Here is an 18399-nt window from a genome sequence, read left to right on the forward strand (position 1 = left end):
CTAGTGTGTATAATAAAGCAAACAAACACCAACAGCTGCGGCACTGACAGCAAACAGAGCCCGGACCCAGTCCCGGCCTTTTGGCTGTGGCGCTTTGCCCTTGGCTTCAGTTCCGGGCACGGCCGGCAGGGGCGCTGGTGGCTCCCGCGGGGCGGGCCAGCGCATCCCTCCCATGGGAACCTCTCTGAACGGAAATAGAGCAATCCCTTCAGCTAACTCTTTCACTTTTTTACCTTCTCCAGCCTTTCTCCCGTGTTTTGGGAAAGAATTTGGAGAGGGCTGCCTTTTAACTGAGCTCCTAGTGTTTCAAAATGTTGCTTCCTGTAGAGAGAGAGAGTTTCCCTGAACAGCCGGAGCTGTGGTTACCAAGGGGCCGTAACTCAGAGCAGGACGGGGTCAGGGGAGGATATCCCGCTGAGGCTCGGTGGGAGTGTGGGCAGGGTCTGTTGCCGGAATCGGCAGAGGGGGATCTTCCCGTGGAGCCCGAGGCGGAGTGTGGGTAGCCCCCACATGGCTGATGGCGGCTGATCCAGCAGCTCCCAGCAGAGCAAAGGCAGGTGGGAGAGCCCGGCAGCAGCGGCGGTGCCCAGCGCAGGTGGCACGGGCAGGGCAGCCGGGGATGGGATGGCTGGGACCCACCCTGGGTGCGGTGGGCGCGGTGACCTCGAAGCAGGCGGCAGGACAGAGCAACCCCCATCTTCCCCAGCATGGCCGGCAGAGCAGCCGCGGTCCAGGCAGTGGGAGCAGGGCACACAAATTGAGCGACAGCGCCGGGGCAGGTGGAGCTGCCCTGGGCAGTGAGGCCGCACCTGGGATGGAAACCGGGGCAGGCGGAGCTGAGGCGGGCAGCGAGCCGGGACCCGGGACAGGCGCCTGGGCCGCGAACGGAGGGGGCAAGACCTGCAGAGCATCCCACTCTCTTTCTGATTTTTCCTCTTTTTTCCCCTCCCTTTTATTTCCCCTTTTCCTTGTCTTGTTTTTCTCAGGTGTTTCTGATACTTTAAATATTTTTATTCTCTTAAAATCTCCTCTCTGAGATATGGCATATTCTCTTTCTTCTAGATTAAACGGGTTTTTTAACGAATAAATCCAGAGCCTAACAAATCTCAACTTTTGCTTGGATACTTTGAAATGGTCTGCGCATTAACTCGCAACCTCCTAATGTTGTTTTTCTCATCATGTTTTTATTTATCGTTTGGCAAATTAAGCATCTTTCAGTTACTTGCTTTGCTACTCCAAAAATCCCAGTGCGCCCATAGTTCCTTAAAAAATGATCACACAAAGCTTGAGTACCCCAGTGGGTTTTCTGATGCATGTCTTCTAATATTTTCCTAGTAAGCACATTTTATTAAGTAATTGTCTTCCATCAAGAAGTTTCCAGTTCCCTGATTTATCTTGTTTACTTCCTATCTTGTTTAATTCTTTTTTCTCAGCTTCCCTAAACTTTAGAATTTCCAGTTTTTCCTCGTTTGGAGTTAATATTAACATAACTCTTTCAGCTCCATTTTCTGCTGCATCCTTAGCTTTGTACTCTGCCCCCAGTTTGCCCAGTTTGCCTCTCCTTTAGCCTGGGCCGGGTTCCCCCCGCTCGCTATGGCTGGGAGCAGCCGAGAGCCCCATGCTGCCCATCCCGACCTGTCCCGGCTCCATCCCCGCTCCTGCCGCGGGCTGCGAGGGCTGTGGGAACGGGGCACCGAGGGTGTGGCTGCTGCTGGGGGAGGAGGAGGAGGGAGGGAAGGGCAGGGATGAAGGGGGAGGAGGAGGTGGGGTTAGAGGGGAGGAGCAGGGGGAGGAGGGATGGAAGAGGAGGGATGGCGGCAGAGAGAGAGCAGCAATGGAAGGAGGAGAAGGATGTGGGGTTAGGGAGGAGGAAGAGGAGAAGGGATGGAAGAGCAGGGGTGGTAGAGGCGAAGGAGGTGGAGATAAGACAGAGGAGGAGTGGGGAAGGAAGGGGAGGAGTGGGAGGAAGAGGAAGAAGAGGGACAAAGGTGGATCAAGGCCGAGCTGAGGGAACCACGCTGTCGATCCCTGCCTGAATTCGCAGTCCCCACCCGTGGGATCATCGCCGCCCCCATCGCGCCGGTGAGCGGGGAGAGGGAGCTCGGCCCAGATATCCCGGGGTGTCCCTGGATTGGGGTTTTGGGGGATGTTTGGAGAATGAAGAAGTCCAAGGCTGAGCAGGAATGGCCCCTCGGGGGGACATCGGGGGGGGACGGTGGCGGCTGCTGGCAGAGGCAGCCTGGAGGAGCAGAGCCCTGTGTCCCCCAGGAGCCCAAAGGGGGGAGCCCAGAGAGGGGGGAGCGGCGCCATTGGCGGGAGCCTCAAGAGCCTGGAGAGGGGCAGGGTGGACTCCTTGGAGCCACTGCAGCCCAGAGCAGAGAATGAGGGGAGAAGGGAGCCTGGGAGCCCAAACAGCCCCAGCATCCCGAAAATGGGGAGAGCGAAGCGGGGGGAGCTTTTGGCATTGCTGGGACTGCCAGCAGCCTGGGCAGGGCAGGCACCGAGGAGAATGGGGACCCCTAATCCAAGCATGACCCCCAGCAGCTGGGACAGGGGGGAACCTCCTGAACACCAGAGGGGAGGGACCAGGGACCGGGAGCTCCTGGGAGGCTTTTTCAGGGCTGAATCTTGGTGTTTGGGAGGTTTTTCTGGAGCCCAGGTGGCCAGTGACTTGTAGAGATGGACTTGGGCAGAGGGACCTTCAAACTCAATGTGTGTTGGGGAAGATGAAAGAGGAAAACCTTATAAATACGATTGTCTTGCAAAAGATGTTGAGAATATAGAAAGTATAAGTTAGATTGGAATGAAAGCAAGCTCTGAGATACCTTAGTTAGTGACAACTGGAAAGCAATGGTGTGGCCCAACTGAAGGTAATCCCCTTTTGATGAAACAATTCCCTCTGCTTGCAGACAGATCCAGACCCTATTAGCTCAGCAGAAGGAGTCCAAAGAGGAGTTTTTAGGGTGTAAAATGTAACACAGTATGGTGATGTAATGATTCTTACAGGCTGTATGTAAATGCTGCAGGATTTGTATCTTGTACTAGATTGGTTGGTGAGAAATAGAATATTCAACACAGAACAAAATTTATTGTGTTGTAACAGGAACCTTACTCTCTTATGCTCTTGCCTGTCTTACTCTTTTACCCTCTCATCCTCTCTACCCCTCTCTTCTCTCAGCCTTGCTCTGAGCTGTGCCTGGCAGCACCAAGCAGGGCCCTGCACCCAGGCCCTTTGCAATAAACTGCAAGTTCCACGACCTGGCTGCAGAGATCTCTCGTCTCCATCTGTCCCGACCGTCCTACCCCCCGACAGTCCTACAAGCACGCTCATCCCTTGTTTTCCCCAAACCAGGATTTCCCATTGCCAACCCCTGGGAGGCTGCAAGGAAGAGGAAGATGCCCCGGGACACTGAGGCAGGTGAGGAGGAAGTCAGTGCCCCTTTCCCCTCTGTGCTGCTCCATCTCCCAGCCCAGCATGGCCCCGACTGCAGCTCAGCCCTGGGGGGATCTCCTTGCCCTTGCCTGTGGCACAGAGGCAAATCCCATCCTGTCCTTGTCCTTCCTCCCCCAGAGCAGGAGGTGAGCATGGAGAGCAGGGAGGACAAATGCCCGCGGCAGAACCTGGTGGAAGAGGCCGCTTTGAGCGGCTCCACGGCGCAGGAAGCCAATGGGGAGGAAAAGCCCCGGAGATGCCACACGAGGAGGGGCTGCAAACGCAGCCGGCGGGGATCTGAGGGGGAAAGAGCCAGCCTGGGCCGGGAAGGCGGCCGGAGACGGAGGCAGAGCTCGGAGCTGGTGCTCCATGAGCAGCTCAATGATGGGGAGAAGCCCCACACATGCGTGGAGTGTGGGAAGAGCTTCAGGCGGAACTGCAACCTGATTGTGCACCAGAGGATCCACACTGGGGAGAAGCCCTATGAGTGTTCTGAGTGTAGGAAGTGCTTCAGCCGGAGCTCCCACCTGATCCAGCACCAGAGGATCCACACTGGGGAAAAGCCCCATGAATGTGGGGAGTGTGGGAAGAGATTCAGCCAGAGCTCCAGCCTCATGAAGCACCAGAGGATCCACACTGGAGAAAGGCCGTACAAGTGTTCCATGTGCGGGAAGTGCTTCAGCCAGAGCTCTAGCCTCATCCAGCACCAGAGGACCCACACTGAGGAGAGGCCCTATGAGTGTTCCAAGTGTGGGAAGAGGTTTAAGATCAGCTCCTATCTCCTCCAGCACTATTGGATTCACAGAGAGGAGAGGCCCTTCCAATGCCCCGACTGTGGGAAGGGATTCAAGCACAACTCCACCCTCGTCACCCACCGGCGCATCCACACTGGGGAGAGGCCCTACGAGTGTCCCCAGTGTGGGAAGAGCTTCTCCAGGAGCTCTCAGTTGACCCAACACCAACGGAGGCACCACTAAGGGAAGCCCTGTGAGTGCCCCGACTGTGGGCAGAGCTTCGTGCGCTGCTCCAGCTCCACCCCCCACTGGAGGAGGCACTTTCGGCACAGCCCTGGTCACTCACATTCCCTGTGATCCATGTTGGGAACACACCTGGCTTCTTTGCCTTTTGGTTTGGCCTTAATTTTCCTCTGCTTCACCTTCATCCTTTAAAAACACCCAAAACTGGATTAAATGAAGGTTCGAATATATCTGCAGTTCCATAATTTCTCAGTTGTTTTAGAGGGAATTTAGGATTTGGGGACAGGTTCTGTGTGGAGTGCTGCTGTTGCTAAGAGGCAAGAATTTGATCTCACCCTTCTTGTGTTGCTAGGAACTCCTCCCCTGACCCCAACCCCAACTCCACCCTTGGGATAGCCAATAAAAACTCCATGGCCCTGCCTTTGCCCTATCTTTGGGGGATAAGAAATGGATTCCCAAAGGATCAGCCCTTTTTTCCACTGGATTGCAAAGGATCAGCCACATTCTCCGCTGGATTCCTAGAGGATCAACCTTTTTCACTGGATTCCCAGAGGATTCTGACTGTGTCACTGTTTTTTTTTTTTGTTTGTACTACTGCATTTGTATTTTTAATTTTTCCTAATAAAGAACTGTTATTTCTACTCCTGTATGTTTGCCTGAGAGCCCCTTAATTTCAAAATTGATTAATATCATAATCATCATCATCATCATCATCATCAAAGGGAGAGGGTTTTCATTTTCCATTTCAGTGGGGGCTCCTGAAATGGGGAGACACCTCCAAGGATGGGCCATGTAAAATAGTTCCTGAAATATGTAGATTAGTTTATGGATATGCATGAGGGTCTATGAATATGCAACAGGCTGATGTAATTCAACCAGATTAATTAAGGGGTGTCCCTGAAAATAACTGGGAGGTCTTGGTGGCCATAACAACCTTTGCCCAATGGTCCTTGTCTCCCATTACATCAGCCTGTTGCATATTCCTAGACTTTTTGCATATCCATAAAGTACTTTACATAGTCCAGGAACAAAATTGGCTTCATGCTGTTTGGGGTCCCACCCATATCGCAGCTCAATTTGGGGTGTACCATCCACCTCCCAGCTCAGTTTTGGGATCCCACACCCCTCCCAGCTCAATTTGGGTGCCCCATCCCCCTCCCACCTCAATTTGGGGGTCCCATTCCCCTCCCAGCTCAATTTTGGTCTCCCACCCCCCTCTTTTCCCCACTCTCCCCTTTCCGATCGTTCCCCCAATCACCTCTCCTGTGTTTGGTTTTGGATGCTCCAGGCCCCTCCTTCTCCGTTTTGGGGTCCGGACCCCATTTTGGATTAATTTGGGGTCCCCAGCACATCCCCAGGGTCACCTTCCCCCCCCCCCCAAATTCCGCTCCTGGCAACTGATGAGTCGTCAGCGAGACACGCTCTGATTGGCTGGAAATTACCCCGTGCTTTCTCTGATGATTTACCGCAGTGAGAGGCCTTGGTCAGTGGCTGGCAAGTGATGAGTTAGAGTCGGGCCGGGCGCTGATTGGCTGAAAATGGCTGAGCAGGGCCAGTGCTCTTGAGTTTGTGCCCAGCAAGTGGATCATCATCAGTGCCGTGCGTTCTGATTGGTCGGGATCTGTTTTGGGGTGAAGATGGTAGGAACTGGGCTTTATTTGGGTTTATTTGGGGTTATTTATGACTATTTCGGGTTTATCTTGGTTTTTACTTGGTTTATTTCTGTTTATTTGGGGTTATTTGGAATTATTTGTGTTTATTTGGAATTATTTGTGTTTGGGTTATTTGGGTTTATGTGGGTTTATTTGGAATTATTTGGAGTTCTTGTGGTTAATGTTGGTGTATATAGGGTTTTTTTAGGTGTGTTTGAAATCATTTGGGGATTTTTGGGTTTGGGTTGACTTTTTTTTGTTTTTTTAGGTTTATCTTAATTTGTTTGGGGTGTTTTGGGGTTCTTTGGGGTTTATTTCGAGTATTTGGGGGTTTTTTGGTTATTTGGGGTCATGTGGGTTCAAAAAATTCGGGAATGTGTCTGCTGCAAAAAACGGGAATTTTTCCCTAAAAATCCAAGAGTTTTTCCCCAAAGAACTGGGTGTGTTCCCTAAAAAATGCTGGGCATTTCCAAGCCAATAGTGACGTGCCCCACTCCAAACCATCCAATCACCACGCTTCATCTCCCAAAATAATGAATCATGGCGCACCCGCCCCAAACCAACCAATCACCGCACGCCTCCCCTCAGCTACTCCCGCCTCTCTCGAGCTGAACCAACCAATCAGCGGGTGTCTCCCCTGTGCAACTCCTGCCTTCTTTGCCTCTATCCAACCAATCACCGCACGCCTCCCCTCGGCAAAGCCTGCCTACCCCGCCCATCTAATGTCAATCACCGTGCCCTCTATGAAAGCAACCATTCACCGGCCAACTCCCCTCAGCAACTCCCGCCCTCCCCGTACCGCTCCAGCCAATCAGAGCCGAGCCCGAAGAGGCGCCTCCTGACTATGGGGCCAGGCATGGAACGGGCGCCCCCTCCCCCCCCCGCCCCCGGGACCCCCTCAGGGACCCCCTCAGGGACCCCCGGGAGCCGCCCCGGGCTCGGGCGGGTCCTGCGGGAGGCGCTGGGAGAGGACGGGGGGCTCCGGGAGCTGCTGAGGAGGCGCAGGGACAGGTGAGGGGTCCTGGAGGGGTCATGAGGGGAATTTGGGGAGGGGTCTTAAGGACATTTGAGGGAGATTTGGGAAGGGTCTGGGGGGAACTTGTGGGGGTTTTAGCAGGGTCTGGGGGTGCTGGGGGCCTTTGGGGGGGAATTTGGGGAGGGGTCCTCAGGGGGTGTCACGATCCGTTCTCATGGATGAGTTTTGTGGTGGTTCATGGATTTGATCTCAGGATGCACAAAGAACCGACATGGTACAAGGGGGTTTGCAATGATAATTGAAACAAATGCACCTTTATTGAATGAGCACAACAAAATGTGATAGAGGGACTAAGGGAGAGAAAAAGATGGGGGAAGAGAAAGACAAAAGAGAGAGAGAGAGAAAGAGAGGGATAGAGCTACCAAACGTAGAGATGAAGTCCTTTGGTCCAGTCCAGTCGAGGATCCGCCTGTTACGTTGGGGAGATCTCGAAGTCTCTCACTAACTCAGAGGTTTATATTATGATAACTCCATTGGAAATTGCGAGGGGAGGGAAACAGATACAATAAGGAACAAATGTAACAGGTAGTCCATGCGTTCAGCAGTAAATGGGAGCCATTGTCTTCTTGGTCCAGGGGTCACAACCTGCAGGCAAACATCTCGCTTTGGTCAGCTTGCCTCCCCCACACACCTCCCCGGGCTGGGGGTTTCAGTCCCGGTCCTTGGAAGGAGCAGAGGGGCCTTTTCACATGGGGGTTCCATGTCTCAGTCCTTGATGGAGAGGCTCCTTACATCTCAGTCTGTCACGGTGGTTGTAAAACAGGTGAGGGTCTTCTGTGGGGGCACCACCTGAAACTCAGGAGAAGTCCAGCCAGGCCGAGGGGTGGGACAGCTTCCAAGGCTGTTGTTGCTCAAAGGGCACAGTGCCCCATTCTTCTTCTCCTTGGTCAGTGTAGCACACAGCAAACAACACCTGTGAGAGCAATGGCTTAGCAATGCTCTCAGGTCTCAGGCACATGACTTTCTCCCTTGGAGCCAGAGATTTAAGACAGGGGGGTCTTCTCTTCAGTGGTCCCCCAATGACGATTGTGAGGCAGATGAGGGAAAATTTGGACAGACTCTCACACACGACCCCATGACTCACGATTGTCTTGAGGGATCTTCATCAGCAGAACTCCGGAGCATCGTTGATGAGTCTGCAGAACTCGCAGTACGTTGGTAGTATAACCCAGAAAAATAGGGATGTCAGAAAGAGAGGAAAAAGAGAGAGAGAGAGGGGAAAGAAAGGACAGGAAAAGGAGGAGAAAAAGGGGAAAAAACAAACATATTTAATATTGATTATCATAACAATTTTCACAAATTGTTGGTTAATTAAAACCATATTACCTTTATAACAATTTTCAAATGGTTGAAACCAGTCACAAATAATCAAAAGCAAAAGCAATAAACAAAACATAATACAAGCATTAATTTTAAAAAATATTTTCTAAAACAATTTACTAAAAATCAAAATTAATTCCCACAAAATCATAAATGGAAATCAGGAATTATTCCACAACACATGCTTCATTCATAATTGCCTTTTGTCAAAGTCTTTGGATGTCCACAGTGTAGAAGACCTCAGCCAAGTTGTGTGCATTAACTATAGACATCAATCTTGTCAGCTGTTTTATGCTCCAATTCATAACAAATGGGACTGCTGATAAAATAAAACCAAACAGAAGTAGAGTCAAAAGGATAACAATGGCATGGCACACACTGTTCAGGGCACCCGTGGCAGCAGGAAACCACCTAAAAGAGTATCCCACCACCTGTGCTCGGCATCTTCCTCCACTCTTTCCATGGCATGCTATATCTGTCTCACATTGTGATGAACAGTCACCAGGGTTTTCTGTCCGTTTTTCTGAATCTTCTCAAGGATTTCCACCAAGTCTCGATGGAGCAGCACTTGTCTTACCAAAGTGAGATTCATCCCAATAGGAGTAGGCATCAGTTTGTGAATCGGTGTGTAGTTAGATTGCAACAGGTAGTGAGAGGTAACTGGAGCTTCATAAGAGAAATCACATCCTGTAATCTTGGTAAAGTTACAAGCACAGAAATTTGAAAGATTTTTAGTATCTACTACAACATTCTCTACAAATACAAAATCATAAATGGTTCTAAAGCATGCACATCTATTGCCTATGTATATAAGGACTGTTTCAGAAGTCTTGTTAGGACAAATTTCAAAATGACAGATATTTTGCTCTGTGTCTAAACAAATGTCTTGAGCTATGATTGCATTGCTTTCACAGATGAGCCCTTGTTGTTCTCGGACAATACAAGATTCTAAATTAACAGTTTGCCATTTCTCACCAATTTGACGGTCCCATTCTCTATGGGATAGAGAATAGCTCCTTCGTAATTCAGTTCTAATGCTATACCAGGGAAAATCAAATGCTCTGAGGCACTGTGTATGGTTAACACAAAAATTGGCTGTATTTGAAATGGGGTCATAGGTAAAATTCACTAAGTTCCGCCAGGATTGGAATTCTCTTTCAAAGTCAGTGGCACTATCCCAGATTATTTACCGAATTTTAGTGGGAAAAGTGCCTTCTTCACCTGCTCTTATAATTGAGGCAGCAACTGACTGCATCCACAATTGTGCCTGGATACAGCTGAGAGCCAAAGAAACGTTGTTTTGTGTATCACCGAGTGCATCAATTACCAATTTGTGATCATTTACATTTACTTTCTCCCCAACTGGTAAAATGTTTGATAGCAACCACTGGTTCTCAATATCAATAAGGATGACTGCAATGGTTGTTGTAATTTGGTCAAATCTCTGGATGTGGCAGCCAATTTATTCAGGTTCAATTAATTTACATGTTATGTGTAAGATCCTCACCTGGTGTTACCATAAAGGTGTTAGCGTTCAAAAACACATAATCATGGGGGATTATATGCGGTGCTTTTTATTAAAGAGCTCTGGGAATCGGGGTATTACCCAAATCTGATTCCGACCATACATCCGAAATGATCATGTTTTTGTACTCTAGCGTTATATAACTTTCATGTTAATTATTAAACTTATATTGTTCTATTGTATACATAAATTTAGCCCCTCTCTGAATTTCCAACATAGTTTCTCATTATTCTTCTTATGGTTATATAATAATTATATTTAATTACTAAACAATCATCACATCTAACAATTATATAATTTATCATACTGCTTACACAGGTGCAGTTGATCTGGGAAAGCACAAAGCCTAACATTTTAGATTCTATCTTTAACTTTTTCCAGGGCTCCACTATCATTCTCCCCACTTTGAAAGCATTTTCACTTCACTATAGGTGTAAATGTTTTCACTTGATACAGTCCTTTATTCCTCGGTTCGTACTTGGTTCTTCAAATCCAGGGTTGATGTAAACATTGTTGTGGATGCTGTTACGAACTGGAGAACCAGAAGATGGTGGGCATGGATCTCATGTTAGTGCCTTTATTATCCTCCAGTTCCAGGACGTTTTCTTCTGTATCTCTCCCTTTAAGATGCTGTAAACTAACCAAATTGCTAAGAATACAATTAGTAAGATTATCACACTCTCAATGATAGATTTAATCCATGAACTCACATTCCACCCTAATCCTTTAAAGATTTTTCCTAACCAGCTTGTAGCCTGTCCTGGGTTGACTATATGATGCTTTTATCCCCAATCGTCTCATTCTGTTTATGTTGAATAATAATAAGTTTTGTACCTTTAAGAGTGTTCCAGAGAGTGAAGGGGGGGAGAGAAGAAGCGCGCAGTTTGTTTTCAGACACTGCACTCACTCCTCCACATTCCTGCTCCTGGACCGTGTTGTCTACGGACAGACAGCGGGGCAGAGAGCTCTTCTTTTGCTTTTTAGTTAGTTTTAGCTAGCTGAGGCAAAGAAGTTCCCTGGACTGTTTTTTTTTCCTTTTTCTTTGGTCCTCTTGAAACTGCTCTGGACTGAACACCCAGGGGAGCACCGGCAGCTGCAGCTGTGGCCCACCAGGCCGGGCCTGGCCTGCGACAATTCCAGCACCGGAGGGACTGATCAGAGACTGAGTGAGCTGAGCTTCAACCCGGGGTTTTCTCAGTTTGTCATCTCTTTTAGAGTGGCAAGGGGTCTCATTGTTTTGATATTGTTTTGGTTTTATTGTTTAATAAACAGGTTTTTTCCACCTTTCTCCAAGGATGTATTTTTTCCCTCCCGGACCAGTTTGGGGGAGGGGCCGATTGGATCTGCTTTTCCCACCGGAGCTCCTTTGGGGGATTCTTCTCCAAAGTTGCTCTAAACCAGGACATAGCCAAATCCTTCTGCTCTTCTTGTGCTTCATGCTCTATTTGTTTCAACTGATTGATGTCATATTCTATATCTGCAGTTACATTTGGGATATGAACGCAGCAATTATCAACTTGTCCCTTTAAAAATCCACATACTCCATGCTCTTTCAGGAATAACAAATCTAGGCCTAATCGATTTTGTAAAGTCATTTTTGTGGTGGCTTGTAATTGTATATTTAATTCTTTAAATCCTTCCCGGGTGACTTTTGCCAGTTTATCTACCTGACCTCTAAGTTTGTACAGCATCTCTCTACTCTGATAGTTTGCTATAGGACCAAGCAATGACTCTAGGGCCCATCCAAATTTCACTCCACTAGAGGGTTCTTGCCAAGTGTCATCTGGATTTTCATTGTCTAGAACTTCTCGTCTTGCTCTTATCTGCAGAAGTTCATGTTTTCCATTAAATGGGGACTTTTTCCAAATTGGACATAAGGTTGGGAGGCCTAGAGTAATCTCCTTTACTTTCCCGTCTACAGGCAGATGTGTTGTCCAGGTACCATCACTTGCTGCCCATACAAATTGTCCTGGACCTCAATTTGGGTACCTGTTTACATGTAATTGTTTTGTTCTTTTGTATTTCACGTAGTTTTGATGTTATGATTCCCCAGTTTACTGGGTCTCCTGCTGCCTTTGGTATTGGCAGACAGGCAGTTATTCTACTGGTGTTTTGCATTTTGGCAAAATCTTTGACTAATCCAATCATTACATTCTCAGCCCAAACTGCATTAGAAACCTTTATCACCTGTGTTTCTGTTTGTACCTCTCTCTTCATTCTAGAATGAAGAGTGGTTAGTTGATCATTTTGCATTCCACATCCCAAAGATATTAATGACCATAACGTTAGCACAATTACTGATAGCATTCTGAAAGCAATTAAACACATCTTATCTGCAGCCTTTGTTGATTCCAGAGTTTATACAGTCCGTGATCCAGGATGGACTTTCTTCACTCGGGTATAGTGAATCCAGGGTTCCATGCCGGCTACTTTGATTGCTGTAAAGGTGGTCAGTAGTACCTGATGGGGTCCACTCCACCTTTCTTTCAGCAGTTCCTCGTTCCAGTTCTTGATGTACACCTCGTCTCCTGGATGTATGTTATGAACTGGGTTCTCGAGAGTCAGTGGTCTATTCCACATGAGGATACTCCGGAGCCGAGCTAAAGTTTTCCCAAGAGACAGAACATAATTATACACTTCCTGCTTTCCTGTGACATGTACATTAGGGTTAGGCTCAGGAGATTCATATCGTTTCCCATACAATATCTCATAAGGACTGACTGACATCCCACTCCTAGGCTTTATCCGAATCCTCAACAGTGCTATTGGCAAAGCCTGGGGCCACTGCAATTTGGCTTCTTGGCATATTTTATTGATTTGCCTTTTTAGTGTCTGATTCATCCTCTCTACCTGTCCACTTGACTGGGGTCTCCATGGTGTGTGGAGGTCCTAAGTTATCCCTAGTAATCTACTTACCTCTCTTACTACTGTAGCTATGAAATGGGGTCCCCTATCTGATGATACCCCTAGGGGTACCCCAAATCTGGAAATAATCTCCTGTAGTAACCACTTAACTGTTTCCTTTGCTTGGTTCGTGCGACAGGGAAGGGCTTCTGGCCACCCAGAGAATGTGTCAACCCCCACTAACAGGTATTTGTATCCTTGGGTTCTTGGTAGTTCTACAAAATCTACCTGCCAGTAGTCTCCTGGCTCTATTTCTATCCGAATTCTTCCTAGCTGTGCCTGTCGCCTAGCCACAGGGTTGTTTTTTAAGCAGATATCACATTTTGATATTACTGATTTTGCCATTGTTAACATCCATACTGAAATTAAACTCTGCTTTAGCAATTTTACCAATGCCTCTGCTCCCCAGTGACATTCGTTATGTTTAATTTGTAGAACTTCTCTCATTATCTGGGGGGGTACCACTATTTGTCCTTGTGCGGTCACATACCATCCCTCTGAATTCTTTTGTGCATTTAGCAAACGTGCCAGTCTCTCATCTTCTACTGAATATTTTGCTTTTGGAGGCAAATTGAATTGGGATGCATTATGCTTCAAAGGTATCAATGCCATTGTTGTTTGTATCTCTCGAGCAACCTGTCGGACTGCCCAGTCTGCCTTTCAATTTCCCTCACAGATTTTGGAGTTTCCTGGTTGGCATGCTTTGCAGTGTATGATTGCCACTTGTTCAGGTTTTTGTACTGCCTTTATCAATTGCAGGACTGCATCTTGATGTTTAATGTGCGTACCCCGAGAAGATAACTGTCCTCTTTCTTTCCACAGTGCTCCGTGTACATGCACCACTCCAAAAGCATATTTTGAGTCAGTCCAGATATTTACCTTTTTCCCTTCACTTAATTCTAGTGCCCTGGTTAAAGCAATCAGTTCTGCCTTCTGGGCAGATGTATTTGGTGGTAATGCCTTTGCCTCCACTACTGTATTGACTGTTGTTACCGCATATCCAGCGTATCTGGTTCCGTTTTCCACAAAGCTGCTCCCATCTGTAAACAGCTCCCACTCCGGCTGCTCTAGTGGGATGTCTTTCAGGTCTTCTCTTGCTGAATAGGTGTACTCTATTACTTCTACACAATCATGTTCTAATGGGCCTTCTTCAGTTGTGGTACCTAGGAACAAAGCAGGATTCAAAAGGTTAGTTGTTTTTAATGTGACATCATCCTGCTCAGTCAGGACTACCTGGAATTTCATCATCCTGCTGGGAGATAGCCAATGGCCCCCCTTTTGTTCTAAGACAGTGGTTACCATGTGTGGTACATAGACATCTATGTGCCTTCCCATAGTAAGTTTCCTGGCTTCTTGTATCAGGATCACAGTAGCTACAACTGCCCGCAGACATGGGGGCCACCTGGCACTTATGTTGTCGAGTTGTTTGGAAAAGTAGCCCACCGGCCTTTTCCAGCTTCCCAGACATTAGGTCAGAACTCCTAGTGCTAGGCACAGCCTTTCATGTACAAACAGCTGAAAATCTTTAGACAGATTAGGTAACCCTAGTGCTGGAGCAGTTGTCAGTGCTTCCTTTAATTTTAGGAAGGCTTCTTTCTGTGGTTTGCCCCAGGTAAATGGCTGCATCTTCTGAGCTTCATACAGGGGTTTCGCGATCAGTCCATAGTCCATGATCCACAAGCGACACCATCCTGCCATCCCGAGGAAGACTCGCAGCTCATGTAAATTCTGGGGATCTGGAATAGCACAAATAGCTTGGATACGGTTAGTACCTAGTACTGTGATCCCAGGTAAATCAAAGTCTGTTGTGCGATTTGTGCCTTTCCTCTGGATACTTTATAGCCTCCCATTCCCAGTGAATTTAAAATCTCAATGGTTATCTTTATACAGGTTGCTCTTTCTTCTGTAGCTATTAGTATATCATCAACATACTGCAACAATAAGTATTGATCTCTTGGTACTTGCCCATTTTCAGTCCAAATCTCCAGTTCCTTTGCCAGTTGGTTTCCGAATAGGGTCGGACTGTTCTTGTATCCTTGTGGTAATCGTGTCCAGGTGAGCTGGGTCTTTCTTCTGTTCCCTGGGTTTTCCCACTCAAAGGCAGTTTCCTACTTTCTTTGTCAAGGGGGATGCAGAAAAAGGCATTTTTTAAATCAATTACGGTAAACCATTTATATATCTCCTTTATGGATGTTAGCAATGTATAAGGATTTGATATCACTGGATAAATGTCCTTTGTTATTTTATTTATTGCTCTCAAATCCTGCACTAATCTATATTCACCATTTGCCTTCTGTACTGGAAATATTGGTGTATTAAATTCTGATTCACATTCTTCTAAAATTCGGTATTTCAAGAATTTCTCAATAATTCTTTACTATTCCTTGCCGTGCTTCTGGTTTTATGGGATATTGTTTGACTTGTACAGCCCTTGCCCCTTCTTTTAACTCTACATGCACTGGTTGTGCCAATTTAGATTTCCCTGGTATATCTGTCTCCCATACAGAGAGAATCACTGCATCTTCTACCTCCCTAGGGATAGAGGGAACAGGTTTTTCTTTGATCATTAATATCTGTCCCATCTTTGATTCAGGTATTTTCATTATAAGCTCTCCATTTTCAAAGGTTATTACCACATCAAGTTTCGCTAGCAAATCTCTCCCTAAAAGCGGAATTGGACACTCAGGTATGGTATAAAAATTCATGTGTTATAACCTTGTTTCCAAAACACAAATCTAGGGGTTGCAGGAATGGCCGTTTTTCCTCTTTCCCTGTAGCGCTGACTATTGTCGCTTCCTTGTCCCAAATTTGTCCTTGCAAATCATTCAATACAGAAAAAGTAGCTCCCATATCTATTAGAAATCTGACCTCTTTATGCCCTAACTGTATATTTATAACAGGTTCCTTAACTTGTTCTACCGGTTCTACGTCTAGTCAGCTGGCATACTCCCCCAGGATCATCTCCTTGGTAGCCTGCTGGAACTGATTGTCCTGGTCAAACTGGTTATTCAAGCTTGGACAATTTAGCTTCCAATGCCCCTCCCGCTTACAATACGCACATTGATGCAGGCTTAACCCCTGGGTAACTGGTCTCCTACCCCGACCACTCCTGTTACGTCCGCTGAAATTTGGGTTCCCTTTCCCCTGTATTACTGCCAAAAGATTCTGCTGCTGCCTTTTACTAGCTTCTTTTTCCCGATTGTTATATACCTTCCAAGCAACCTCAAGTGACTTATCCAAATTCCTTAATTCTTCCCCTTCTAATTTTTGCAATTTTCTACGAATGTCGTCCTGTGATTGGCCCAAGAATATGAGAGCGAGGTGAACCTTTGCTTGCTCTGTATCCATATGGAAGTCTGTATATTTCCTTGCTACCTCCTTAAGCCTTTCCAAAAACGCAGTGGGAGATTCCTTCTTTTCCTGTCAAACCTCATATAGTTTGGAACAATTTATAGTTTTGGGCACAGCGTTCTGAACTCCTTTTTGGATCCACTTTTGTTATTTCTGTAATTTCCTCATATCGCAAAATAAATTAGGGTCCCAATTTGGATCCTCAATTGGGAAATTCACATCTAAACTCCCTGTTACTAGTCCATTTCTAATATCTTCTCTTGCCCTCTCTTTGGCTGCCTTAAGTACCATTTCCTTTTCAGCAGAATCCATCAGAGTATCTAATATTACTTGTATGTCATCCCAGTCAGGATTTTGAGTTTTTATAACCATTTTACTACGCGTGCCATTTTATCAGGATTTTCTCTGTAAGTTCCGGCTGACTGTTTCCAAATAACTAAGTCTGCCGAGGAAAAAGGCACTTTTACAAATATTGGCCCTTCCACTCCGACACCTTGTCGCAAGGGGGCAATAACAGTCCGTTTTTGTTTGCTTATGCCTTTTCTATGCACAACTGGTGCAAGATTTGACCGACTCCGGATTCTATGGGCTATTGGCATCACTGATTCATTACCATTGCTATCTTTTTTACTCGCATACCTCTTTCCCCTTTCTATCACAGTTAAGTTTTGCTCATCTTCCGAGGAAGAGGGATCAGGTGATGATGGGAGAGGAGGATAAAAAGGGAAAGGTGTACTAGACGAGAAAGGTTCAGGACTAGGTGGGTGAGGAGCAGGTAGTGGGATAGGGACAGATGAAACAGGTGGGATAGGGTTAGGTTCTCTTGTTCCTATTGGAGCTACTTGTAAATCAATATCTGTATAATTTTCCCTACTCAAGCTTTCTTTTAACGCCAAGTGTTCTAAACAACGTTCCTCACAAACCCCACACTTTGCAGATGTTTTAACCACTAATAATCCACATTCATGCTGCCATTCTGGCTTTCCCCGTAAATAGAAAAACAGATCAACATATGGTACTTCATCCCATTTTCCTTTACGAAACGACATTAACCACGAAATAGTGTTATATTGCAGAGTACCATATTTTGGCCATTTTTCGCCATTCTCCAAGGCATATTCTGGCCACCATGAATTACAGTAATCAATCAACTTAGTTTTATGTAATTCTTCCCCAAAGTTACCCTGTTTCCAATGTGCTAATAAGCACCCCAAAGGAGAATTTTGCGGGATAGGGGTGTTACTGCCCAAAATCCTTTTAAAGTTTCTCCATTTCAAATACACCACAAATGCCAACCCCACAATGCTTTCGCGATTGTCTTACGGAACGGCGCCTAGGCTTGTACCAACAGGAATTCCTTTAGCCCAACCAAGCGTAGCTTTCACTGCGTCTTATTGACAGGCACCCAAAACCAAAGTAAAAAGCACCTTACTTTTCTTCCGGGGACGTTTGTGAGCGGCGGAAGCGGTCGCGGCCGATGGGCTCCCCGAGAATCCCTCGGTGCCGGCTGGAGTGTGATCGAGTCACGAACTCGCTCAGCAGCACTCACAAGGGTTCCAGCTGGGTCGCCAAAATGTTAGCGTTCAAAAACACATAATCACGGGGACTATATGCGGTGCCTTTTATTAAGAGCTCTGGGAATCGGGGTATATTCAACCCAAATCTGATTCCGACCATACATTCGAAATGATCATGTTTATTACTCTATCATTACATGAATTTCATGTTAATTATTAAACTTATATTGTTCTATTGTATACATAAATTTAGCCCCTCTCTGAATTTCCAACATAGTTTCTCACTATTCTTCTTATGGTTATATAATAATTACATTTCATTACTAAACAATCCTCACATCTAACAATTATATAATTTATCACACTGCTTACGCAGGTGCAGTTGATCTGGGAAAGCACAAAACCTAACATTTCAGATTCTATCTTTAACTTTTTCCAGGGTTCCACTATCAAAGCTACTTTCTCCATGTCACCAAGCCAGAGCTTTCAGCATCACAAACCTCCTGTTTCTTGCCTGGCAGTTTCTGGGATGGGGCATCAGGAATGCATTTACTTGAGTGTCAGTGACACTGCAGAGATGCACTTGATGTAAGAATCCTCTGAAATAACACAGGCAGACCACACTGACTCTGGAAAATGGCCTGTAAATCTGGTGTCCCCATTTGGAGAAGCAAAATGGGCTAT

The 18399-nt window shown here is 46.6% G+C and overlaps 1 protein-coding gene and 1 pseudogene across 1 annotated transcript in view; one reads left to right on the top strand and one right to left on the bottom strand.

Moving 5' to 3' along the window:
• LOC134432729 (zinc finger protein 883-like) overlaps nt 1-4481 on the top strand; it is a 28956-nt gene extending 24475 nt beyond the window's left edge. The window contains exon 6 of the mRNA XM_063181622.1: nt 3815-4481. Within this exon, the coding sequence (XP_063037692.1) occupies nt 3815-4410 (596 nt within the window). The 3' untranslated portion in view covers nt 4411-4481. The remainder of the gene's footprint in view (nt 1-3814) is intronic.
• Nucleotides 1-18399, bottom strand: part of LOC134432720 (zinc finger protein 850-like) — a 359084-nt pseudogene that overhangs the window by 284216 nt on the left and 56469 nt on the right.

This window comes from Melospiza melodia (assembly GCF_035770615.1).
Source record: "Melospiza melodia melodia isolate bMelMel2 chromosome 7 unlocalized genomic scaffold, bMelMel2.pri SUPER_7_unloc_1, whole genome shotgun sequence".
Lineage (NCBI taxonomy): Eukaryota > Metazoa > Chordata > Aves > Passeriformes > Passerellidae > Melospiza > Melospiza melodia.